General features: G+C 32.9%; 1 protein-coding gene across 2 annotated transcripts in view; it reads right to left on the bottom strand.

The window, feature by feature from the left end:
• Window positions 1-22,718, bottom strand: part of magu (SPARC related modular calcium binding-like protein magu) — a 30,488-nt gene extending 7,770 nt beyond the window's left edge. For both annotated transcript variants that reach the window (XM_065370325.1, XM_065370326.1), the window contains exons 1-5: window positions 22,321-22,718; window positions 6,984-7,149; window positions 1,047-1,277; window positions 880-939; window positions 706-801 (exon numbers count right to left, since the gene is read on the bottom strand). In XM_065370325.1, the coding sequence (XP_065226397.1) occupies window positions 706-801; window positions 880-939; window positions 1,047-1,277; window positions 6,984-7,149; window positions 22,321-22,380 (613 nt within the window). In that variant the 5' untranslated portion in view covers window positions 22,381-22,718. The remainder of the gene's footprint in view (window positions 1-705; window positions 802-879; window positions 940-1,046; window positions 1,278-6,983; window positions 7,150-22,320) is intronic.
• Between the last annotated feature and the right edge of the window lie 4,966 nt (window positions 22,719-27,684).

Genomic DNA, 27,684 nt, shown 5'->3' with positions numbered 1-27,684 from the left:
CTCATAAATCGTGAAAAGTTCTAATTCTACTTTTTTGTAAAGTTTGTAAAAAAAACTCATTTTTAATCAAATTAAAATTGCCAAAAAAATGAGATTTTTTCAATCAAAATCACAAAAATTCACGTTTTTTGCCAAAATTGCAACAAAAAAAATTTTTTGGTCAGTTGTGAATAATTCTATCAATGTAAAAAAAACACTCATTTTATATCAAAATTCTCTTCAGTTTATTCTAACTATCCAAAAAAAACAAACGTTTTTTGCCCAAACCGAAAAGAGCTTTTTTTTCTTGTCATAATGCTTAGTTTAGAATTTGCATAAAAAAGTCTCACTTTTTGTTAACAAAAATTTCAAAAACATTCTAGGTCTACACTTTTATTGTAATTTGGGAAATAAGCTTCAAGAATTCAGTAATCAGGATAAATTCTCAATAAAATTCATTGGGTAGATCAGAAATGGTCATTTGCCTCAGACTGATGAATTTTTTACGTATTAAATCACTTCGATCAACCTCATCAACAACCAATGCAGCAGAAAGGAAACTTTGAAAACTTAACCATCAATAAAGTAAAGCAATCAAGAATCAGATCAAGTGATGACAATTTCTGACAATATCATTGGTCAATATTCTTTCATAACTGGCCAATTACATCATTGATTCGAGGTATCGTACGTGTAGATAAAAATAAAAACAAAAAGGCAACTTACAGAAGAGTCTGACAGATGAAACTTCTCTGTTGTATTCGGTTTTGAATATCCTGACTAAATTTTTGGTAAAAATGCCTCTATCGATGGGATCACAGCCTGCAAAATACGAATTATGGAAATAAATCATTCATTCGAAACTCGAAACTGGAATCTGATTTAATATCAAAAGCGTACCTTTTTTCGAGGAATTTTTACCGTCTTCGGAATTATTCTTAGACGAAGGTCCTTTCCTTCCTGTAACATAAACATGACACATTCGCATCATCGAGTCATGCTGCAAATCAATCACGAAGAAAAACTCCATAATTCTCTTGGCTCCTACTGAAATACGATCTACTCACCTCTCTTAGGACATTCCGGTTTCTTATTGAGTACAGTGGTGCCGGGTATATTTCGGCCATTCGGCGTTACACACCAACAGTAACCCAAGGACTTGTGACATTGAATTGGGGCATATGTACCATCTGCCGAACATTCCGGCGTGAAACCATTGGCATTTTTGTTGGCATCTTTGGCATTACCGCGAGTGTTGGTCAATTTTTTACCTTGATCCATCCAACATGGCTGTTTTTCTGCATATACAAATAACAAATCGATTGTTTTAAGATAAAGGTAACTAATATTAACATAATTATATAGGTACGTTTGTTTGCGCAGCGCTAAGGCGAGGAATAGAATTGGTGATTTTAGCATTGCTGCTGCTGCTGCGATGACGAAGACGACGAGTACGACTAGATAGAACTTAGTGAAGGAGAAATGCGGTAAGATTCGTACGATACATTGTAGAGAGATATTAATGTTAATAATTCGCCTGGTGGTTTGGTAATTTGAATATTCGATAGCGAGCATGATGATGATAATGAAGATGAGAGGTACGTAGACTTGGACCAAGTTTCCTTGAGAATTAATTTATTCTTCTATGTTGAAATACTACCAAATATCGAATAGGAAACACTTTTTTTACGTTTTAAATGCGTAAGTGGCGCCTTCAAAATAAATACCAATATTTTTTCTCCTCGTTTGCAGCGCGAATTAGTCGTCTTGTGTGGATCCGTTTGACGAAGGGAATTTAAGTACCGTGTATAATTTATTTGCAGATTGTCGCAGAAAGAGTTGAACTGTTATTCGAATAATAATTTAGAAGTAGTTACATTGTAGATACTAGGTAGGTAATTTATTGCATTAGGGCGAGGGATTGATTTTCGACGAGACTAGAAAAAGTAATTTAAAAGTGATAATTATTCGGGAATCAATTAATTTGACTTTGAAACGCGGAAGAACGCAGATATAACCGAGTCAATTTAGAAAACAAAGTGTAAACAAATTTACGAATGGAACTTGATTTCAATCAATACAATGCGAATAAAACCTCATCAGCAACCCATAAACTATGGAAAATGACCAAAAAAAACACATAAAATTCCACCAGTAACATTTTGAAAAAATGCATGAAGAAGTAGGAAAAGTGTTGAAACTATGTAAAAACTGTTGAAAATGTATCAGTGAGAACCCTATGTAATTACCTATGTCAAATGTGCTGAAGTGGAAAAAAATTCAATATTTTACCAAAATAAAAACTTCCCAAAAAGTCTTTTCTTTTGCCAAAATTGTAAAAAACCCGTGCTTTACCAAAGTTGTCAAGAACAATAACGTATCGATCCCCCCCCCCCGAAAAATCTATTTTGGGTGTTATAATTGTCGAAAAAATCAGTGTACTTTCTTTTTGGTCAAAATTTCCAGAACGTATCGCTTTTTTATTCGAGAATTGCAAGTGAGGGCCCATTTTTGGTCAACCAAAATTCCTAAAAAACCAGGATTTAAAAAAAATTGAAATCGCCAAAAGTCTTGTTTTATGCCAAATATTTGAAGAAAAAATCCTGTTTTTTACGTCCAAATTGCATGATTAAAGTTGCCAAAAATCTTACTTTTTTAAAATCGAAATTGCATCAACAAATCCTACTCTCTTGTTAAGATTGCAAAACTTTTTTTCTCCTGGAAAAAGAATGCCTATTTTTTTTTTTTAATCAATAACTTTTTTCTTATGTAGCAAAAATTACCAAAAAATAATACATACTTTGCAAGTTCTGCAATTAAGGCCCATTTTTTCTCAAAATTGTTTTTTTTTTTTTTTTTTCAATTTATTTACCTAACCACGCCGTGTACAGCCGTTTGGCTAGAGACGTGGAGACAATTTGGAGTTAGATTTTGTTGTACAGATCGATTTCTTTCAGGAAGGTAAGGATTCTAAGGTTTTGAGTATTACTGTCAGACAGTGGAGATTCAAGAGTGGGGTTTGGGATTAGAAGATTTCTTTCAGATTGGAATTTTGGGCATTCGGTTATTAGGTGGTTAATTAAGATAGGTTGAAACATAATACTTTTTGCCAAAATTGCGGGAAAATTCCTTTTTTGAATCGAAATTTTCAGAAACTTACGGTTTACTTATTGTCGTAAAAAAATTGCTCTTTCTGTAAAACTTTCATAGAATCAGTTTTTTAATTATATTTTTCTTTCTTGTATAGTTTTTTTATCTAACTACAGTGGAAATCGCTTACAACGAGATTGAAGGGACCGGACATTTTGCTCGTTGTATCCGGTCTCTCGTTCTAAAAGGTATTGCATTTATAACGAGTATCTTGTAATAACCGAGTATAAAGAGCTTCTCGTTATAAATGATACTCGTAACACATGTAGCCAAAAAAAATGTCAATTTTATTACTATTTTTGACTTGTAAAATAGATTGGAAACGGTTTCAACTCGTATTGAGCAGTTTTAGAACCTTCAGCACTTTTCAGAAAGTTCTGTTCTTTAAAAAAATGCCACAAAATGTGTCTGAATTTCAAAATTTTATCAAATTAATTTATAAAGCTGAAATTTGGGATTTAATGAATGTTTTCTGCATGAACACTCGTTATAAGCGGAAGAAAAAACAATAAAATGAACCAAATTTCAAGAATTTCAGCTCGTACTATCCGAATTCCTCGTTATAAATGAGCTCGTTCTAACAGGTACCATTTTGTACATGTTTAAATGGCGTTGTACTCGGGACCAAGCATTTTGCTCGTTGTATCCGAAATCTCGTACTAACCGGTCTCATTATAAGCGATTTCCACTGTATACTCAAAAGTTTATTCTCTTGTAAAAACCGTGAAAAATGCCTCAGTTCTATCAAAATTTCCAAAAATAATTTTTTAACAAATTTCTAAAAAGTTTGAGGTTTTTTGCCGAAATTGCAAGGGAGAAAACGCTTTATTCTTGATCCAACTGTTGCTCTTTTGTTCAAAAAATCAGTTTTTTGTGTCGAAATTGCAAATAAAGATACATCTTTCGGTCAAAATTTTAAATTTTTTTTTCAAAATTCTCAGGTTCTTGCATTTTTGTCACCAATAATCTGCTGTTTGCGCCAAAATTACTCATCAATTTTCATTTTGTAGAAATTTTGAAAATCCTACTTTTTTGTAGACATAGTAAGAGCATTTTTCTCTTTTCAAAATTACGAAGAATGCATGATTTAGCATTTTTCTCTTTTCAAAATTACGAAGAATGCATGATTTTTCAAATCAAAAATGCCAGAAATTTTCTTGGCAGAATTGCAGAATTAAGTAACTTTTTTTGACCAAAATTTTTAGTATAAGAAATCCTACATTTTTTTATCGCAGGACGCAGGAGGTCTCAAATCAAAAAGTTACTTTTTTTGCTAAATTTGCAAAAATTCCAGAAGGTCTTTGCTTTTGTTGTCAAAAAAAAAACTGTTATTTGTCAATCTCAAAAAAAAATCTGTTCCTTATTAAAATTGCCAAAAATAATGGTAATCTCTCACTTTATTTGCCAAAATTACAAAAAATTGTGCATTTTCGTAAAAACTATAGATACAAATGTATGTTTTTTTAAAATTGCAAACAATTACCAGGACTTGTTTTTGTCAAAATCACTAAAAAAAAAAAATTGGTCAAGTTTCCAGAAAACTTTGTTTTTGTTGTTGCATAAAAACTGTTTATTTTTCTGTCAAAATTGCAAAAAAAATCATTTTTTTTATCGAACCACCAAAAATATTCACCTTTTTGGGACAAGATTGTGAAAAATTCTAATTTTATGTAAAGATTGTATAAAATATCTCAGTTTTATCAAAATTTCCAAAAAATTTTTTTCATCAAAATTGCAAAAAGTCTTGTTTTTTTTACCGAAATTTCTGAAAAAAGATTTTTTCCGACCAAAATTTCTAGGACGTTTTAAATTGATTTTTTGTTGCAGAAAACCGTGTTTTTTTGGCAGGTATAAATTGCAATTAAATCAGGTTTTCATCAAAAATACTTTTTTCAAAGTTAAAATAGCATAAAATCCAGTTTTTCGGTAAAAATAGTTGTAGAAAAAAGGATTGTGATTTTTGTTACAAAGTCTTTTTTTTACAAAATCCCAAAAAAAGTCCTGTCTTTTTCTTGTTGCAAATACATCATTTTGCTTCATCAAAATTGGAGAGAATGAATCATTTTTTTACGTCAATATTACCTAAAAGTTTTATTTTGTATTTTGGATCAAAATGTCCAGAAATTCTCGCTTCGATGTCCCAAAAAAATCTGCTGTTTTTGTCAAACTTCTAAGAAATTCCGTTTCTTTTCAGAACTGCCATAAAATCTTACTTCTTTTGCCAAAATTGAAAGTGGTAAAAACTGTAGAAAAGGTCTACTTACATTTTTTTCAAAATTACGAAAAATGACTGTTTTTTTTTTTAAAATAAAAATTACTTGGTCTTGTTCTGGTAAAATGTGCTGAAAATTTTTTTTTGGTAACTACTTTCTCGTATTTCCAGAAAGTCAAGCTTTCTTGTCGCATAAAATTTTTCTGTGGTCAGAATTGCCAAAGAAATCAGTTATTAATCAAACCGCCCAAAAAATGGCCAAAATTGTGAAAAATCTACTTTTTTGTAAAAATTGTAAAAAAGACTTTTGTTGTGTCAAAATTGCCAAAAAGTCTGTTTTTTTTGCTGAAAAATCTACTTGTTAGTATAAATCGTAAAAAAGACTTTTGTTGTGTCAAAATTGCCAAAAAGTCTTGTTTTTTTGCTGAAATTGCCGAAAAAAATTGTTTTTTGGTCTAAATTTCAAAGAAGTTTTGCTGTTTTGTCGCAAAAGCAAAAATCAAAATACCAAATCGTGTTTGCCTTTACTTCGTTCATCAAAGGCCAAAATTACCATAAATCCTTGTTTCGTCGAAACTGCCAAAGAGCTTAGTTTGTTGACAAATTTATGTAGGTACTAGAAAAGTAAGTAGGTACAGCTTTTTTGCGAAAATTCCAAGAAGACCTGTTTTTTTTGTCTTAATTCACCTCGAGGTCTTACTGTTGGTTTGAAAAAAAATTACAAAAAAAATCATACTTCGTCAAAATTTCAAAGAAGACTCGTTTTATATCACAATCCTACCAAAAAGTTTTGTTACTAAAATTGATGGAAATTCTTACATTTCGAGATCAAATTTTTAGGGAAAATTATTCGGGGAAATGGTCTTTTAGGGGATAAATTTGGGTAATCGAATTCGAGAAAAATTTATTCGACGAGCTCGTCCGGAGTGGTAAGCCAATTCTTGATATTAAACCACCGAGGAGGGGAAGGGAGGAGTAGAAAGGGAATAAAAGTCACAATTTCCGAAATGAGCCTTTCTGAAACGTGTGGCCACGAAGTCTCTGCTCAGTCTGCTCATTAAATCCGCCACTGGCAATCTCGCTTGATCAATGACCATCGCAGTCCACCATTATTGGCGAGTATTCAAGTAAACAATGCCTAGCACTAGTACATACAATGTATCATCGCGTACGTGCTCATACGAGTAAGTACATAGTTACACAGACGTACCACTATGTACGTCTCTCACGTTAGCACAACTCACCAGACAAACAATTTAAACTTGGGACATTTTTTGACGAGCCTATGTTGACCAGGTGTTCACACCTGTGCTTATTCTTTTGATTGCGCGAGACCTTGCGCTAGGTTTTAGTTAAAATTAAACGCCGAAACTGGTTTGGTTCGAGTAAATGTTATGTTTAACAATAGCCAATATAATTCAAACTGGTTCTGAAAATGGAAACCTCCCGCTGGCGGTGGACAATGATTACTACACAGTACAGCACCCGCACGTCTTCGTGTCTAATACTGGCTGCTGCAGCAGACCAACAGTCTCCACTCCAGAGTTCTCTATACTGTTGATTTTTTGACGTCGCTCGTCGACTCGTCGTTTACGTATGTGTAGTAAAATGATACCTATATCTATGTACGATGAGTACGAACCTTTGCATTTTCCGCGATGTTTCACTTCTAGCAGATTGTTCTGTGCACATTGTACGCGAAGTAGAGCACATCTGTTCGGATACGTTTGATTATCGGTTCCACAAACCTGTCTGCGAGGTGTTGGTTTCTTATTTTCGCACTGTTGCAATTTTACTTTACAGTCTGGCTGTGTAAACATACAAAATGAAAAAGGACAGAGATTAATACGAGTATACGACGAAGAAGCCAAGTTGCAAGTTGTTGTGCATCGAGTGTAATAAATGATCGGTTTACGATTGCAATATACGAGTATATAAGTGCTTCGTAGATATTATAGATTTTTTTTTAACGAAGCGCCACCTCGTTTATTTATTTTCATCGTTGTGGTCGAACGAGATAAAAATAATTGCGTGAGTCATCCCCTCCCCCTCCCCCTTCCCTGCCTCATTCTATTGCGGTGATGACGATTTATACATAGTACCGAGTTACATATTATCATTTAATAACAGCTAAAATGGAATAAAAAGGCGACACTATTTTTACGATTCTGCGAAACGCATTAGTCCATTGAAGACCAAACAGATGACTAATAGAATGCTATGCATCATACCGACTGACTGACTGTTCTGTTTCATGCTCTCATTCATCTGTAATATATGTACTCGTATCACAGTGTGTGGTGCATTTCAAACTACTAATTATGAATCACAGTTTTGCTGAATTTATTTCTTTAAGTTTATTATGCTTACATGTGGACGAATAGACATGAGACAGTATCGAAAGAATTTAGCAATTTAGGACTATCATTTTTACATATTTCAATCCCATCGTGTTTTGGAAATGGAATCGAATTTCTAGATTATTTTGTCTACTGATTCGTTTTGAAAGCTGCGTTATGTTTTAGTTTTAGTGTTGTTATTTCGCAGAAAGTCGAACGAGTAATTTACGATCGACTACGTGAATAGGATTGTAAGAATCAAAATATTCGTTGTTTACGATTTCATTTCAAAATCATCAAAACGTAAAAAGCTCGCTCGTTGCGTTGCCAAATAATAAGTACAAATACTATTAATTTCCGAGAAATGCTCGAGTCGATTAAGATAAACAAAACTGTAGAGAAAGGTCAGGTACCCAGTAAAACTAATAACTACCGGTACTGGTACCCTGTAAACCGACATTTGGATTTACTATTCTCGTAAATAGGTGATTATTGTTTCTTCTTATTTTCTAAGAATTTCGAAATTTTTTGTACGTAGAAATCATTGCAGTGTATATTTTGAAAGAGAAAGGACGACATAAGTAGGTACTCGTAACAGGGTCTCAGATATATGGGTTTTGTAGGAAAATTGTGAGGAAAAAATTGAAAAATATTGCGCTTGGGAGAAAATCTAGGCAAACAGCTTGAAAAAATTTCATCTGATCTGTTCCGATCACTTCGTATTTCACTTAATCAGATCTACGACCAGATCTAATGCCCTCAGATTAGTGTTGTTCAGATCTGATCAGGGCTCGTTCGCTCGTATTCAATTTCTTCCAAAAAAAATGTAATTCAAATGACCAAAAATGCTCGAAAAAGTAACCAAGAAAGTGACATAACATAAATAAAAATTAATGTTTAGAAAATTCCCCCTCCCTCCTCTCAAAATAATGAATAAAGAAACACACCATTTTAAATTGGAATGTTCTGGTTTTTAATTTCAAGAGGTAAGATTAATTCTGCAATTTTTTGATGAATGGCGATTTTTGGAAACGAAGTGAGACTTGTGGACAATTTTTGGCAAAAAGCAAAACTTTGACCATGTTAGTCAAAAGCACGACCTTTTGGGAATAACTGGCATAAAAGTGATATTTTTTTTAGCAATTTCTGGTTTTAAAAAAAAATGAACATTTGGATGATTCTTGAAAAAAAAACTATTCAGCAATAATTGCAAAAATGTGCAAAAAAAATTGAAGAAATGCAGAAAAAAATGACAAAGAAATTTCTAATTTCAAGAAGTTGAATTAATTTTGAAACTTTCTGGAAATTTTCGGCAACGAAGTGAGAATTGTAGCAATTTTTGGCACTGAAGCAAACTTTTGGCGAGCAAAATACAAAACATTGGCAATCTAAGCAAAAAATTGGATCTTTTGAGAATATTGGCAAAAAAGTTGTAGGTATTTTTCAGCTGGCCAAAAAAAACAAGACATTTGGGTGATTTTTGGTGGTGGGGGGAGGGGTACTTTTTAGCTGAAAAGTGAGAAGTTTGATACAATTGCAAGGACAAGAGTGCAAGACTTGAAAGCAGGACCTTTTGTAAGATAAATTCGAGGCCTAAAAATAAAACTAGGACCTTTTGTGAGGTAAAATTCAGGGTCAAAAAAGCATGACAGGAAGAATTTTAGCGAAAAGAGAGGCTTTTAGACAATTTTTGTCGAAAAAGAAAAACTTGGACTATTTTTAGAAAAATGTGACACTTTTTGGAATTTTTTTTCCAAAAAATTAGTCATTTTGATAAACAGCAAAAGTTTTTGTTACGTATTTTTGCAAAAGCGGGAATTGTTTACACCTTTTTGGCAAAAAACTAGACTTGACAATTTCAACAAAAAAAAAAATGGTTTCTTGGCAATTTCCGGCGAAAAAGCTGGAATTCTGGACAATTTTTTGAAAAAAAAAGAGACTTCTTGAACTTGGTGAAAAAAATTGAAATTTTTTGTGAAAAGCAACACTTTTGAAAATTTTAGCAAAGAGCGAGACTTCATGGCAAATATTGGTAAAAAATATACTTTTCAGTAGTTTTGATCGAAAAGCGAGAATTTTAGACAATTTTGAATAAAAAGTGGGACATTTTGGTATTTTTCGCATAAAACGATCGTCTATAGCAATTTTTCTAATAAGCGAAAATGTTTGTAAATTTTTTAAAAAGCGAGCAATTTGTTAATTTTTGGCAAATACGAAGACTTGAACAAATTAAAAAAGATATACTCGTATTTTCGAAGTACCTACCTACCTGTCAAAGCAACGAGAATTCTGAACCATTTTGGGAAAAGAGTATGAGATCATTACAATTTTTTTTTAAATGGGAGATTTTGAAATTTTTAAAATAAAGTGAATTTTTTTTAGCAACGTTGCTTGAAATCGAGCGTTTTTGTCAATTTTCGGCAAAGAGCTGAAGACTTTGACAATTGTAGCAAGAACTAAGATTTTATAGCAATTACTGAGAAACAATTTTTTTTCGCAATTTTGGGCAAAAAAGCGAGAATTTTGGACAATTTTGAGAAAAAAGTAGAACTTCGAGTAATTTTTTGCAAAAAACAGCAATTTTTGGCATAAAGTAAAGCGTTGGCAGTTTCTTGGAAATTATTGACAAAAAATTATTTTTTTGAAATTGCTCTTGAAAAAGTGAGACTTCTTGACAATTAATTTCTGGCGAAAGCGATACTTTTGAGGGTTATTTTTTGGTTGGGGGGGGGGGGGGGGGTTGACAATATTTGGAATTGGCGAAAAATGTTCACCAGTTTACATCAAAAACCGAGACTTTTAGACCATTTTGACAGAAGGCTGAATTTTTTGCCATTTTTGGCAGAATAAAGGGAGACTTTGACAATTATTTTTTTGAAATTGCTTTTGAAAAAGTGAGACTTCTTGACAATTAATTTCTGGCGAAAGCGATACTTTTGAGGGTTATTTTTTTGGTGTGTTTGGGGGGGGGGGATTGACAATATTTGGAATTGGCGAAAAATGTTCACCAGTTTGCATCAAAAACCGAAACTTTTAGACCATTTTGACGGAAATCGAAATTTTTCGCAATTTAGCCGAATATAGGGAGACTTTGACAAATCGAGCAAAATGCAGGGCTTTGTAACCGTAACGCTGAAAATTCAGTGTAAAGCCAGTTGAAAAATAATAAACATGCAGTGTACATTTTTCTCAAATTATTCACATTGATTGATATTATGTATATTATCAATACGTCATATTTAACAATTTGCATTTAAAAAAAGGTAACTTTGGTTACTTGGTTACTTTTTAAAAAACCGAATACGACCTCTGCTTCGATTAATAATTCGAAACGCTCCTTAGCTTGATCCTAAACTATGTACGTAGGTATCTATGTATTTGTAAACATATTTTTGATCGTGATTCGTGATACAATTTTTGTAAAGATACGACGACGAAGAATATGTAATTCGCCATGACGAAATCGAAATCGAAAACGAAGATGCATGGCGTTGTAATCTTTTAAGCTCAAGTTGGACCAGTTGACCTAGGATTTCATATCCTCGCTATTACGCTGGAAATATAGGCCTACTACAAGTTATTGTTTGCTATTCATCTTTCTCATGGACAGGAGATTGTAATGAGGTCTGTTTGGGTGTACCTATCTATCGCATCGCATCGCAGCTTGACAGAGGAATAATCCGAATTCCCTGGTGCTTTCTGTCTTGATGCTTGCAACTGCAATGCTTTTTGTTCTACGTACTCGTATTAAGCATGTGTTCCTGTTTGTCTAATTATTACTCATCTCTATTTGTGAACTTGTACTTGCATCGGTTCACCAGTATCAAGTACTCATTCAAGCAACTCAATTTTTTCCAAAAAAAAAGTACGTCACTTGAGTAGGTAATTAAAAAGCTCAGAAAAGTAACCGAAAAAGAGACAAAACGTTGAAAAAAAAAACATTTTAGTGCAGAAAAAAATCACCAAAAAAATAAAACGTCGGAAATCGAAACGTTTTGGTTTTTTATTTAAGAAGTTGAACTGAGTATTTTGAAACTTTTGGGCAATTTCTGGCAAAAAAACGTCAATATTTGAAAAAAATAAAGTGAGACTTCGAAAATTTAAGCAAATGGAAGGGGTTATTGGCAATGTTTGGTAAAAAATTGAGACTTGGTCAATTTTTGAAGAAAAGTGAGACTTTTTGGAAATTTTTGCAAAAAAAAGGAAACTTGATGGATTTTTTTTTTTAAACGAGTTTTTTTTTACAAAAAGAGAAATGTTGACTATTTCAAGCCTAAAACACGACTTTTTGGGAATTATGTATTGGCAAGAAAGCGAGAATTTTTAGCAATCTGTGGCAGAAAGTCGAAAGTTTTGGATTGTTTAAAAAATAATGAAAATCATCGATAATTTTGCTGAAAAGCAAGAATTTTTTCAAAAAGCACACATTTGACAATTTTAGCAGAAATCAGAAATTTATAGAAATTAATTGGCATACAAAAATTGTTGAATTACATTTTTTCAAAAAGTGGGACTTTTTCAACTTTTAGATAAAAAACCCACGCTTCTTGGTAATTTTTAGCAGTTTCGGGTACCTAATAAAGTTAGATTTCTTTGAGGCAAGTTTTGGAAAAAAGTAAGACTTTTTCAAATGTGACAAGTAGGTAAAAGACTGAACAATTATTTCAGCAAAAAACAAAAAAAACTTTTCATCTATTTTTGGCAAAAAATAATCCTCCTCCAAAATTTTTTTTGAAAATGGGAGACTTTTTCATATTTTTTGGTTGAAAAATGAGACTTTGGCATTTTATATGATGAACAGCGAACCCGACAATTTTCAAGGAAAGTGCTTTTTGACAATTTCTGGCAAAAAAGTGAGACTTGAAACAACCTATTTAAAAGAAGTAAAACATGGAATTTTTTGCAAAAAAAAAAAAACGGCGATCTTTGGCAACTTTTTTAAAAAACGAGAATTTTTAGATAACTACAATTTTTGACAAAAAGCGAGACATCGACAATTCTTGCAAAAATCCGAACATTTTTTACCAAAAGGCAAGGGGTTTGGATAATTTGAAAAAAAAAACACGTGAAAATCTCTGTGGTAATTTTTTCAAAAATTTGGCAATGTAGGTGAAAAATTATATTTTTTTGCAATTTCTTTTTTCAGACAGTGAGACTGTTTTTGTAGATTTTTTCAGTTTAGAAAAACGACCCTCCTTGGTAATTTTTTGGCAATTTCAAGTTAAAAAGCGACAATTTTTAATTTTCTAAAATGCTAGAATTTTTGACAATTCGGGACAGTAGCAAATTTGTGGTAAGAATTCTTGAAATTTTTTCCATTAAAAAAAGGGAAATTACTTGATGACTATTTTTGGAAGTTTTGGCAAAACTCAAGACAGTTTTAGCAAAATGCAGACTTTTTTTTGGCAATTTTTTTTGAAATGGGCTACAGAATACTGAGATTTTTTGGGATTTTTTGCTAAAATAAGTAGATTTTTGGGCGATTTTTTGCTTTAAAAATTAGAACACTGAGAGACTTCTTTTTTTGCACAAAAGCGACTATTTTCAACAAGAAATGAAACTGTTTGAAAAATTTGACAAAATGTGAGAGTTTTGGTGAGACCTTTTGAGAATTTTTAACAAAAAAGCGAACCATTATCGGAAGTGTTTGCTGATGAACTATTTTCAAAATTTTTGTCGAAGAATGAGACCTTTTCGCAATTTTCGTGAAAACTTTTGGCAATTACTAATTGGTGAGAAGTACGAGTAATTCAAAAAAATTGTCACCAATTTCCTTCCTTTTTTCTTTTCAAAAAATTTCAAGAAGTTTTACTTGTTTCCAAATCCACAAATTTGCTTTTGTCGAGAATTGTCAAAAATGATAGCTTTTTAAAAAAATTGAAAATTGTCGCTTTTTTACTTGAAATTGTCAAAATCTACCGAGGGATGTCGTTTTTCTAAACTGAAAAATCTAAAAAAAAAAAAAGTCTCACTGTTTTTGTTCGAAAAAATAAATTTTGGAAAAATGTTATTTTTTTCAAATAATTTTCGAAAATTGCTGCTTTTTGCTTACGTTGTCAAATTTTTGCTTTTTGAAAACTTTTTTACGAAAATTTTTACGTTTTTTTTCCTTCAAATTATTCAAAATCCCTGTTTCTTGGTAAAATTGTCAAAGTCAAACTTTTTGCCAAAAATTATGAAAAATTATAGGTTTCTATGCAAAAGTTTTTTTTTGAGAAAAATTCCAAAAAATTTCATTTATTATTCACTTATTGATATTGGGATTTTTTTCTCTAGTAGATTTATAAACGTGTGAAAAAATCTAATTTTTGAAAATTTACGAATAAAAAAACATTGAAAAAGTAACCAAAGGTCAATTTTAATAACTTGAACTTCAGTGACTCGAAGCACGAGCTCTGCAGATACCTCAAAACTACCTGTTGTCTTCCATCATCCTCACACCAGCTCGGTCCACAGCAGTCCTCCAATACGACGAAATTTTCAATAAAATTCCTCTACCACCGTGAACTAAATAAATATCCATTCCACGGATCAATTTAATACTCCGTACCTACAGAAGATCGTAGATTTTCCAGACACACATTTACAACGTCTAAGAATTCCACCACAACAACAACCGCAATCCGCAATCTACTGGTTTGTTGCAAACCAGCACCTCACACTCGCAGTCCTCAACAGCGTGAAAAAAAACATCGCGGAAAGCACTATACGAGTTAATACTTCACGATCGCGGGCGCTCGTTGTACTCGTACTCGTATTGGTCGAACACGTAAAATTTATGTGTTCAGGTATTTTAGCACCATTGCATCGCTGCTGCTGCCGATGCCGTTGCTGGTCTACTATACAGACATATACCTATTACCTTACCTATAACGTTCAAAAGCAAAAAAAGATATCTGTTTCTCAAACACATTCTCTATATAAATTATAACTACATTTTCAACATATCTCGCATTCCACAGTAGTTTAAAACCTATCGGTTGATTTCATATGTAAGTATATCCGCCAGCCAACTGCTTTATGGATCTAATCCAGATAAATGCTAAAAAACTCGTCCACATGGAATATAGGAAGGCGCCACTGTTTTTCACTTTTCAGTTGATAAATTTATTCCACTTTATTACACTCTCCGCAAGTAACGTAGCATTTCACGAGTTGATATAGCAGGTGGTTTGTAAAAAAGGCGCGAGAAGGGGGGAGGGGGGCGTTTGTGGCAAATATAAACTAAGTAGATAGACAAGCTCGTAAATATTTTCGCCATTGCTGCGACATTTTTGAGTGTTTGACACGTATTTTTTTTACGATGGCATTGAAGTAATAAATTTTTATAGATGGATTCCCTTTCCCCCCTTATTGTGATAATGGGAGCGAATTAAATGGGTACATTTTCTCATTTTGGAGGCAATTGTGAGTAAAATGTATCTGTCGTTGTTGATGATCGATTTCCCTATCGTAATTGTGGACTTTTGATCCTCCAGGATGATACTTTTCTCGTGCGAAATTAATGACAGCGATTACTAGTTCGATAATATTGCAAGTGTATGCTTAGAGTAGGGTTAGAGTTGGATACATTTTTCTTTTTTTTTTGTAAAATAAAAAACATGTTTCGTCATTTTTTTTTCAGATGGAAAATACCGACGATAAAATAATTTCCAACGCTGTAATTTTCAAGCAAGACCATAACCGAATATCCGGGACTGGATTCCTATTACCACCATGGACTGTAATCTTCACCATACCCACCAAGGTATGTACCTATTCTTAGGTATCAGTTTAGCAAAATTTCCGAAATATCGCAATCACGAGTTTAAAAACTTCAACTGCTTTTCTGCATTTGAAATCAAGCCAAACAAGTTGTCTCAATGACAATAAGGCATTTTTTACTCGGAGATTCTGGAATATGCAGAAAGTTCTTCGCAGCTAAAATGTACAAATACAGTTAAGCGATTCGAAAAAAAAACCGTAAGCGCCTGTTACTTTTACTTATTACGTTTGTATTTGTAGTACGTTGTTGGGTTCTGTAGTACTATATAGTAATATGCTAACACTAGACCGCATTCCATAGCTGGTCTCCGCAGATACGTACGACTTACGACTTACGAGTATTTATATAAACATAAAACCAGCACAAAAAACATCTAGGAATGTGATTCTTTGATTTTTTTTTTCACTTCTTTTTCATTCGGTTATATTGTTTTTTTTTCTTTTTTCGGGTGCAGACAAATCCTCGGTCTCGTGCTCGGTAACACGTACTCGTACTGGGTGTAATACGAATGACTTTGAAAAAATTCGCATTTTTGCTTCGCTGTGTTCTTTTTTATTTCGCGAAAATTTACGATGATTTTATCGTTACTTATGATCTTATCGATATGGTCGGTGAAATGGCGAAACACGCGACATACTGATGCCATAAGGGAAAAACAATCGACTTAATTGGCGATTATTTTCATTAACGAGGAACACTTTCTTGCGAGATAACAGTTTCTCGAGTGAATGGATTATTTATCGTGAATTTCGATAAGATTTAATGCTGATTAGGACGGTGTACACTTTACCTACCTAACCTACCTACCCACCTTATTTATATGATTGATAATATTTTTTCGATTTATTTTTGCTGCCACCCTTTGATGTTATTGTTTCGAAGTTATGTCGAAAAGCCCCCCCCCCCCAAAATTTCCTAAAATACATTTTAGAAAACCAAAAAATTTGAATTTTTACGTTTTTTACTTTCTAATCCTCGAATTTGTGAAATGAGTTCTCAACTCGACTATTTCAATTTTTTTTTTTTTTTTTTTTCAAGAAAAAAGATCAAAATTCTGAATCAGTAACTCTTTTCGAAGAAATCAATTTGAAAAAAAAAAATGTTGCCTAATTTTTAAAAACTATTCACCAAAAAAAAAGAGTTCGAATACGAAGATGAATCCTAATCACATTATGCTCATTAGTGTAGGTGCTACTTGACCTTCCAATGCACTAAAAAAAGTTCAAAAAGGGCTCTCGAAGGAAAATTTAATGTCTCGAGATCTACAAACAGCACTTTAATTTCTTTTTTTGACAACTTTGAGAGCTCATACGGGAAAAACTATGTTCACATTACGAAAAAATTGCTTTGAAATAGGATTAAATTCAAATGTCGTGAGGTTATAAATTTTGTAAAATATTAATTTTGAAATTTTTAGAATTTCATTCGAGTATAAAAAGTAAGAAATTGGGAAGTTTTATTTTTAATGCAGCATCAAAATTTTGAAACAGAAGAAAATGTTCATTTTGAAGACTGAATAGACTACTGATCAGGGAACCTCTCGAGGTGTCTGCCTCAGATTTAAACGGGACTGTGATTTTTGGAAAGAGTCTGGTATTGACCTCCTGTAACCCAAATTTCAGCTACCTTAATTGATTTTTCAATTTTTGGCAAATTTTGAAGTACCTCTAAGTACATATTCAAAAATTGACCATTCTTGGCAAATGATGTTTTTTGATGCCACAGCATGTTTATTAAAAATTATGAAAATTAGTTCTATGAAAGATCAACTCCCTCGAACCTAATTTTACCATTTTTGGTCATTCAGTAGCCTTCAGAATGACTCGAAATGTTAAACTTCAGTTCAAAGGTGAGTTGATATTTTTTCAGAACTAATTTTTGTTGGCAAAATTGGTCTCGTAACGTTAACAGTAACGATATTTATCGATAACTTTCAAGTTTTTATTTTTAATAAAAATAAATTTCGGTTTCGCGAGTTTGAAATTCTGTTAGAGCGTAATGAGATATTGTTGGTTACGAGTTATGTGAATTTTATCCTCTTTCGTAAAATCGCGTAAACTGTTGGCTATCGTTTATTTAAGTAAGTTATAAGTTAAATTCGTTATGTACGTTTCTGCGACGCGTTATTACTTCGTTAATCGTCATACTGTAAAGTTATATTTCGTTGAGCTTAAAGCTCGGTATTATTGTTGTTGTTGTTACCTTCGGGTCAACGACCTAGAATTAAAAATAAATCTTTTATTTTTATTCTGTGTAAGATGTTTTTCGATTTGTTCGAGTTATTAGTCATCGTTAAGTTTGAGTCAGATATTTTCCAGTATTAAGAAGGAAATATCGTACAATTTTCCACAATTTTTACTGCATAAATTTTTAAAAAAATTTTAATTCGACAAAAATGGTCAGTTTTGAATTTTTAAAAATCGAAAAATCAGTTTGGTTTAGTCAGTTTGAATTTTGTTGAGGAGAGTTTCAGATCATGCTTTTTCCAAAAGTCATGGTCTCGTTCAAATGGATGGGCGTGGAAAATTAATTACATAAATTTGAATGTAATGCCTCAATTGGTATTTGATTTGGGAAATTTGGTGATTTTTTAATCATTTTTACATCGTCATGAACTGCTTACCTACATCTAATTTTCCCTCCAAATTCCAAAATTGAATTCCAGCAAGTTTTCAAAGTTATCGAGCTTCTGTTCTCTAAGTACGCCAATTTTAATTTTATCACAAATTGAACTGCTTTCTAATTTTAAAAACATTAAAATTTTTTCTATTTGCCAAAAATGTCAGTTTTTTACCAAATTTTTTCCGAATTAAAAAACTTTTAAATGGAATTTTCGAGATAAATATCTTAGGATACTCATCTCATTTCAATTTTGTTGCGATGCAAAATTTTGCTCGTGCTTACATCTAATTTTCCCTCCAAATTCCAAAATTGAATTCCAACAAGTTTTCAAAATTATCGAGCTTCTGCTCTCTCAAGTGCACACATTTTCATTATTTCATTTTATCACAAATCGAACCGTTTCCCAATCCAAAAACATTAAAATTTTCTCTTTTGACAAATATTTCAGTTTTTTACCAATTTTTTCTGAATTTGAAAATTTGTTACTTAATGGAATTTTCGATAAAAAGCTTGGTAAATACTCATCTCATTTCAATTTTATTGCGATGCAAAATTTTCCTCGTGAGGTGAAATGAATACTTGATTGATTGATGTTATTGTCAAAACCAGGGCATTGGATATTTTTAGGCTCAAAATTTTTTTCAGCGAGTACCAAAAATATTTATTAGGTTGGAAAAAATAGAAAAAAATTTCGGGTAGTGGAATTTTTATAGCAAATTTCCATCAATGTGATCTTCTGTTTTTGTTAACATTTTTAAATTTGGCTATAGAAATAATTTAAGCCTTAAGGTAATCGTTTTCAAAAGATTGAGGGAATTTCATTCAATTATCAAAGTAAGTGACGACTCGAATTCGATTTTTTTTTTTCAAAACAGGCAAACAAGTAGGTATTTTTATGAAAAATAGAAAAAACATCAAAAATAAATTTTTCTGCTAAATTTGGATTTTTATAGCAAATTTCCATCAATTTGGACTTCTGTTTCCGTTTGCATTTTTAAATTTGGCTATAAAAATCAACTTAGGTAATCGTTTTAAGGAAATTGAGGGAATTTTATTAAATTATCAAAGCTAGTGATGGCTTGAATTAGTTTTTTTTTTTCAAATCAAGAAAGTACCTATTTTATAAAAAATCTAAAAAATCTCACAACCAATTTTTCAGTCAAAATTCGTTCTCTGAATTACTCCAGAGGGTCAAGATTCGACTACTGACTTATAAAAAAAAGAGTTGAAAAGGAGTTCGATCAAACGATATTTTCAACTCATTTTTGAAAAGAATCAAACGAATAGTCAACTCATCATGAGTTGCAGTTGAAAAAAGAATTCGTTGCCGAAATCTGTTCGAAGTTTGTTCTGCTCAGAAATGAAAAATTTTCAATTAATTACTACAGACATCAATATTTTTTATATTTTTTTGATATTTTCCAACCTCGAGGGCTTCGTACAAGGAGACCATCATCACTTGAGGGACCGAGGGAGAAATTCTCTTGTATAGGTGGTAATTTAAAAGAACTTCTGCCTAGAAATGAAACATTTTCAGTGAATTGGTAAGTAGGTAAGTACAGATGTACATTTTTCATTTCTTTTCAACGTTGAGGGGTTTTACAGAAAGGGATCTACATCGTTTGGGAACGGAGGGGGGGGGGGGTCGGAGGAAGGATTTTCTTGAAAAAAAATGGTTACTTAGAAAAATCTGCCCAAAAACGAAAAATTTTCAAAAAATTGATGCAGACATGAATTTTTTCATCTTTTTTTCATTTTTCCAGAATTTAGGGGACTTTGTTCAAAAGAACCACACCAATTGGAGGTTCGCGAGGGAGGCATTTTCTTGAAAAAAAATTATGTCGGATAATTTTAACACGAAAATGGGAAATTTTCCAAAAAATTTTCACTGGTTCCCAATTTATTTATTTATTTATTTTTTTTGAGTTTTTCTACTTTGAGGGACTGGTTTTTAAGGGACCACTGTCTTCAAGGATTGACCAGAGGAAGTTCATTCTTGAAAAAGGTGTCATTTAGAAAAATTCTGATGCAGTAACGAAGAATTCTGGATAAATTGATTTTTTTTATAGCTCGAGGAGAGAGGGGGGAAGCTATTGGCACAACTTTTCATGCAGCTGTGGGAAAAATAAAAAATAGGAGATTATTTTCTCACCCAAAGTAACAATTTTAGAGGGTAGAAGGTGGAAAATTTCAACTTTGCAAAATAATGTACATCCTAAAACATGAATGCTGAGGTTTACCCCCCCCCCCCCATAAAAAAGTCGCCGGATTTTGACCCAATTCAGCAAAGACCTTCAGTTTACGTTTGAAGTTCATAAAGATAAATATTAGCCCCCCCTCCCATGGTTGGTGGGAGGGAAAGATATAAGCTCTCGAAGATTGAAAATTTTCTAAAAAAATCGTGATTTTTTTCTCCTCTAGCTTCTACTCAACCTGTTGTGGGAAAAATGGTCCAGTCCTTAAGATTCTGCGTCGACCTATGAGTATGCTATTGCTGTCAAAATCCAAGACCACTTTTATATGGTCCACTGAGCAGTTGAAATATTTTACATTAGGTAATTAGGCCAAAATTTTGAAAGATATCATTCCTGAACAGTTGAAAATAAAACTTTTGGAACGCAATGGTGCCAATTTTTTGGTAATTATTTCCAATTTCAAAAAATTGAGAAAAAATGACCAAAAATTCATTTTTTGATTTTTCCGAGTAGGCAATAATGATCAAAAAATTGGCACTACTGCGCTACAAAGTATTTCCGCTGTTTCAGGAATAATAGTATCTTTCAATATTTGACCCAATTAACTCGAAGAAAAAAAATTTTGAAACGTGAATTCGTCCAAAAAAAAAAAACGATTTGCAAATTTTCAACTGCTCAGTAGAACTTTTGAAATAGTCTTGGATTTTAACGACAATGGCATAGATCGATGCAGAATCTCGAATATTTTCACGAGGAACATGGCCATTTTCCCTAAAACAAGTAGGGTCAGAACTAGAGCGAAAAAACACGATTTTTCCAAAACTGATCCCTCTTTGAGAGCCCTAATCTCTTCTCCCAGGGGATATCCTGAGGGGATTAATTTTTTATGGCCAACTTTCAACTCGATAATATGAAGATCTATGCTGAATTTAGTCGAACTCCGATTACATTTTTTTCATGATTCGTCCCAGTTGAATACTAAGTAAAGAAACCCCAGATCAATTTAGCGATTACAAATTTGCTAACTAAGAAAACTTCTCGTAAGATGAAGGTTCCCAGTGCATAATTTATCACGAATGTCGATAAGATTTACTACTGATTATTTTCAATCTCATCTCCAGCGATTCCATCCTTTTTCTTTTGATACGCTCCTCGTTCAGTTAATACAGCAGAATCGCAGGTGAAACTGACTGCAGGAGAGTGAGAAAGCAACGAACCCTTATCAGCTGTGTTGTTAGTGGTTCGAATACCTACCTATTTCGCTACAGCAATAAATAAAAAGTCAACGAAATGCTAACGTTAGTCTTTTATAATAAGTGGTGGCGGTGCCTTTTATCCTTATCCCAAAGACCAGTGTTGATATCGATAGCTGCAGAGTTCGTATCGATTAAATCGCAATTTTACAAATGGGTATTTTAGTGGTATAGTAGCTGGAATCGATTTTTCTAAATACACTACGTACCTACTTATAATAAAGGATAGCCATCGTATATTTCTATTTATAGCTCATTAGTGTTATTTTTTCTAAATACCGTTCTATTCGAAGAATAAACACGATAATTTATTTCCTTCGAATTGCTCTTCTGATCAACAGGCTAATCATGAAGTGGATCCAGTCACGAGTTGGATGTTTTACGATACGATCGAATTCAATTCAAATGTCCCCCTGGATAGGTATGTGGTTTAACTAGTAGGTATTCTATTTTTAAAGAAGCGAAACAAAGTTGAAAAGTAACGAAATAATACAACTATTCAAATTACACGACGATATTTTGATTTATGAGAGGTGGTTTATTAGTTGTTGTTGTTGCCCTCAAAGTTTAAATTTATGTATTTTTTTTTTTCACGTAATTCGACAAATTTCTCTCTCGATTTATTATCATTTTACGTAACAATATTTTTGAAGATTTCATCTATCGAATTTATGAAGAAGAAAAATCACACATATCGTAAAAAAAATAAATACTCGAAAATTACTCAATCGTAACGTACATTCGATCACCGGAAAGATACGCGATAAAATGAAGAAGAAAACAAAGTATTCCACACACAGCTTACCTTGGAAAATACCCCGTTAACGATGAAACTGGCGATGCATAAAAGTGTAAAAAACCGCATGTTAGATAATTCGCAAAGTTCATGATTTAATCGTAACAAAAAACACCAACAACACCGGCGACAATTACGCTCATATTAAGGAGTAAGTTGCACCGTATCATAACGTGTAATTAATTAAAAGACGAGATTGACGTGTGAATGTAAAGTGAAAAAAAAAAATTATGGTATTCTATGTACACAAATATCTAATAACCGCAATACGAAGGAAGATATCTATATTCGTTGGACGAACGCTCACGAAACAGCGTGTTTTAACGATGTTCAGAATGTTATGACCGGCGGTGATAGGTTGAACGCTTTATTGCTATAGAGTAGCCTTTAAAATCTGTACTGAAAGCAAGTTTCAATACCTCTTCCATCCAACACGCTGACAGATTCCTAACCTGAAGGGCTTTCAGCATCCCCACCTTGTAGGAGGTGTTTTTTTTTTTTCGTTCTCTTCGACAATGATATACGCACAATATAAATGCTCTTTTTTTTTGTTTTTTATACGTGTCAGATACGTATTTATATGCTAAAATACACAAACACCTTGAATATTTTTCGAATTGGTAATTAAATGTATTTTTAAAACCATTCGTCGTAAGAGTAATAAGTACGAATACGAAATGCGCGCGAGTCTCGTTTTCTTCTTTCATCGAAGAGGGAGGGAGGTCCAGCATGCGAGTGCGGGTCAATTATGATGACTAGAGTGAGGTAGTATGGGTTGCCTTTGCATAGATATCAGGCGTGATGTGGTCGCTGAATTGGATTTTTGTGGACGTCGAAATCTCGTGAGGAATTAAAGATTAAGGGAGGTTTGGTGTTTCGGTATGATTATGAAAAGTTGATGGTATTATTCGATTGCAATTGTGTGCTGGGAATGATGATTTAGTCTCTCAATGGTTCCAAGTCGAAGATCGAGTGACAAAATTATCTTTGGAATGGGTTCGAATCGAAGCTGGATCATCTAGTGAATCCTGACTCGAAAAGGTAACTGTTTTCCTCCAACATAGTCTAGCTTTTGCTCAACTATCAGGGCTTGAACTCAATTTTTTCTGAAAAGAATTACTCAAGTAACCAAAAAAGTTCAAAAATGTAACCAAAAATGACAAAACAAGAGATGGGTAAAATAGTCGACTCAGACTCAACTCAATTACGTAACAGTCAGTCTCAGTACTAGAGTACCACTCCACTAACTTCATATTGAAAACTAAGTACAAATTTTGATTTAAGCATTTTTTTGTGGTATAAAGTTTGGCTACAAACAAAATAGACTTTAGAATTATAAAACCAATAAACAAAATTATTATAGGTATGTACCTAAATAGAAAATAATTTCAAAACTGAAACGTATAAAGAACTTTGAAAACTCTGGATTTGAAGACCAGTTGAAAACTACAAACTAAAACAAAGATACGAAATTAAATTTTGAAAAAATTTTAAAACTGGAAAGTAATGAGAAACAGAACTCCCCGATGTGCGCTGATGGCAAATTATTTTGCCACTGCCAAAAAGTGTTCTGATGACAGAAAAATGGTTAGCATTTGGCAGAGCTCCAGCCAATGAGCGTGCAGCATTAGAGCTTTGCCACAATGGCAAATGATTGGTAATATTATGCTTTGACATTGAATGGCAAAGTAACGGCAGTTACTGATAGATACCTAATTAGATAAATCAAACCCTTCTAGCCACGGGTGTAATAATCGTGTAATTATAAACACCCAAAACAAAAAAAAAAAAAAAAATATTGAAAAAAAAATGAAAGAACAATTAAATTAAAATTTAGAAAATACCTAAAATGATACTGAACCAAAAAATTGAAAAGAATGAAACAATTATTTTGAAAAAAAAAACAAACAAACAAAACATAATGGGAAATTGCCAATTGGGGGCCAATGTTCATTTCTATACTACATTCATTCCATAAAAAATTCATCATTAAGGAAGTATAAAAGTAGTAATTACATCAATGATATGTACTTTATACCTAGTAGTTAGTACATATACTGTATAAAGTTTGATTATAGGTAAGTACAGGAACATAATTTTAATAAAAGATAAGCACCCAATATTGTATTACCTGATTTAAAATGTCAAATCAAAATGTGTTAATTCCTACAAAGGTATATGTTAGTGATTTTTTAAAAAGACATATAATATAATGAAATGGTAAAAATAGTGATATCTGATATAAAAAAAAAGCAAGAAGAAATTATCTTTTTAAAAAATGTCAACAAACTGAAAACAATTAGTCGGGAAGCCTGCTTAAGGATAAATTGCACCCCCCCCCCCCCATCGATCCTCCGGGACAACTTTTTTCTTAAAGGGGAGTCCTAAGGAACATTTCTAGCCCTTGTACTCAAAAAAAGTGGCCATTTTGATTGACAGGTCAGCCGAAATCGCAGATTTGCGTTCCAAAACAGGACTTGCACAGAATTTTTCAAACTGTACAACAGTAGATCGAATAATCAAGCAAAAATTTATCACCTGTCAAAATTTCAAGTGCCAAAGTGCGTTTTTCGATTTTCGGTGAATTTTTGAAAATCAAATTTAGGCCAAAACTGAAGGAAAAAAATCAAAATTTTACCAAATTGACCAAGAAAGCTGAAAGTTGAGATACATCCTATTTTCGACTTGCCAAATCGATTGGAAACTGTTTCAGACCGTTTTGAGCAGTTCTGGAGCCTCCAGCAGATTTTTGAAACTCGAAATTCCCACAAAATGTCACCAAAATGGAGCTGGAAAGCTGAAATTTATTCTGCAAACTAATTTCAATGCGCTACGAAGTACTGCAGGTAAATTTCAAGTCGTTTTGGCGCCTCCAGCGACCTTTTTGAAAATTCCTGGAGCCTCCATCAGATTTTTGAAACTTCAAATTTTCACAAAATTTCATCAAATGGAGATGGAAAGCTGAGATTTACTCTACACTCCAATTTTAACACCTTCTGAAGACGACTTCAGGTGGGTTCAAATCATTTTGGAGCCTTCAGCGACTTTTTGAAAATTACTGGAGCCTACAGTAGATTTTTTAAACTTGAAATTCCCGCAACCTGAAATTTACTTCGCAAACTAATTTCAATACGATATGAAGTCGACTACATGGTGGTTTCAAATGGTTTTAAATGGTTTTGAAGCTTCCAGCTAATTCTTGGAAATTTCAATTTTCCAAAAAAAACACCATACGACCTCTCAAAAAGTCGCTGGAGGCTCCGAAACCACTTGAAATCCACCAGCAGTAAACTTCGTAGCGTATTAAAATTAAATTGCAGAGTAAATTTTGACTTTCTATCCCCGTTTGGTGAAATTTTTAGGCAATTTGAAGTTTCAAAAATCTACTGGAGGCTCCAGTAATTTTCAAAAAATCGCTGGATGCCCCAAAACGACTTGAAATCCCGCTGCAGTTGACTTCGTAGCGAATTGAAATTGGTTTGCAGAATAAATTTCAGCTTTCCTGCTCCATTTTGGTGACATTTTGTGGGAATTTCGAGTTTCAAAAATCTGCTGGAGGCTCCAGAACTGCTCAAAACGGTCTGAAACAGTTTCCAATCGATTTGGCATGTCGAAAATAGGATGTATCCCAACTTTCAGCTTTCTTGGTCAATTTGGTAAAATTTTGATTTTTTTCCTTCAGTTTTGGCCTAAATTTGATTTTCAAAAATTCACCAAAAATCGAAAAACGCACTTTAGCACTTGAAATTTTGACAGGTGATAAATTTTTGTTTGATTATTCGATCTACCTTTGTACAGTTTGAAAAATTTTGTGCAAGTCCTATGTTGGAACGCAAATCTGCGATTTCGGCTGACCTGTCAATCAAAATGGCCGCCATTTTGTATGTAATGTAGGGTCACTTTTTTGTTGAGTACAAGGGCTAGAAATGTTCCTTAGGACTCCCCCTTTAAGAAAAAAGTTGTCCCGGAGGATCGAGGGGGGGGGGGGGGGTGCAATTTATCCTTAAGCGGGCTCTCCGACTAAATACAGAAGTAAAAATCTAACAAACCAAACAGCATTCAAAACTTCATAATTTTCATTCGGATATGAATATAGTGTGAAACAAAAAAATTAACTAAGATAAGCCTGGCTTTTATCACACCTTAAGAATAAAAAATTCAAACCTAACAAAAAACATTAAGGATAGAGGGATATGGAAAAATTGAGAGCTACCTAGCAAAGGGATTGCATCAGGTACATACTTGGTAAATTTCTCCCCTAAAATAGTTTGTTTCACTACCAGTAATTGGAGTTGAGACTGATTTTGTTTCATGAACGATTTCATATTTTTTTTTGGAAGGTTTAACGAACGGAACATTTTCCTAAATTAAAATGTATTTATTGATGTAAATATTTCTAAAACATTCCCATTGAATGTCGTTGAAATACCGATTATTGGGGTTCATTTGAATTGCAGTAGGCATCCTATTTTTGTAGTGGCATCCTTTCAATGAACATCTACCACATGAATAATACCCGCCATGGTATTTGGCTTATGTTATAGCGTTGATGTGATCTTGGGATATCCGCCAATCTCTCATTAATGGCGGCTAACCTTGCAGAATCCTAGTAATAATATTACAACAGCACATTATTAGCATTGAGAATTTGATATACATGTGTACGCTGCATATGAATTATTTTTTACTTACTGCTGGTTGACGGCCGTTGTTATTACGATGTTATTACGATTGGCACCCATAGGATTGTATCGCATGTTGTTTCCTTGTCTGGACATAATTTTTAACAGAAAGTTTAAAACAAAAGATCTTCCAGGTAAATCAGCCATCAAAGCCTTTACCACAACCCTCACTGCTTTAGAGTCTTCAGTGTCAGTTTGGAGAATTATTCCATCAGAGTACAAGGCTTGCAGCTCAGAAACGAATTTATTAAGAAAATTATTAATTTCAGCTGGCTTACTTTTACCAAAATATAGAGCAAACATCATTATTTGATTACAATGCGGAGAAATATATCCGAGTATTGGCCAGAATTGTTTATTAGACGATTTTGCGAAAGGGTAATCCATCTATACCAACTACAAGTTTGATGTACGTTGTTGAATTTGAAATTTTACGTTGCTGAAGCTGATGTTCGATACCGAAATAATAGAATTGACCAAGATTCATTTCTTCTATTCCAGTAACTTTAGATGAGCTCACTTTAAAAAGTGTACGTAAATCACAGGGGAATTTGTAATTATTTGTTAGTGGTCAAATTACAGTTTTAACTAGATCTGTCACAGCAGATTGCTTTATATGGTTTGTGACTACCCACTGTTTTAGTGCATTAATAATTTCAATTTTTACTCCGGATTCATCAATTACAATAGA

Source organism: Planococcus citri, chromosome 1 (genome assembly GCF_950023065.1).
Source record: "Planococcus citri chromosome 1, ihPlaCitr1.1, whole genome shotgun sequence".
NCBI classification, from domain to species: Eukaryota; Metazoa; Arthropoda; class Insecta; order Hemiptera; family Pseudococcidae; genus Planococcus; species Planococcus citri.
Note: the sequence above shows the minus strand (reverse complement) of the source record. Positions and strands in the feature narration are given on the sequence as shown.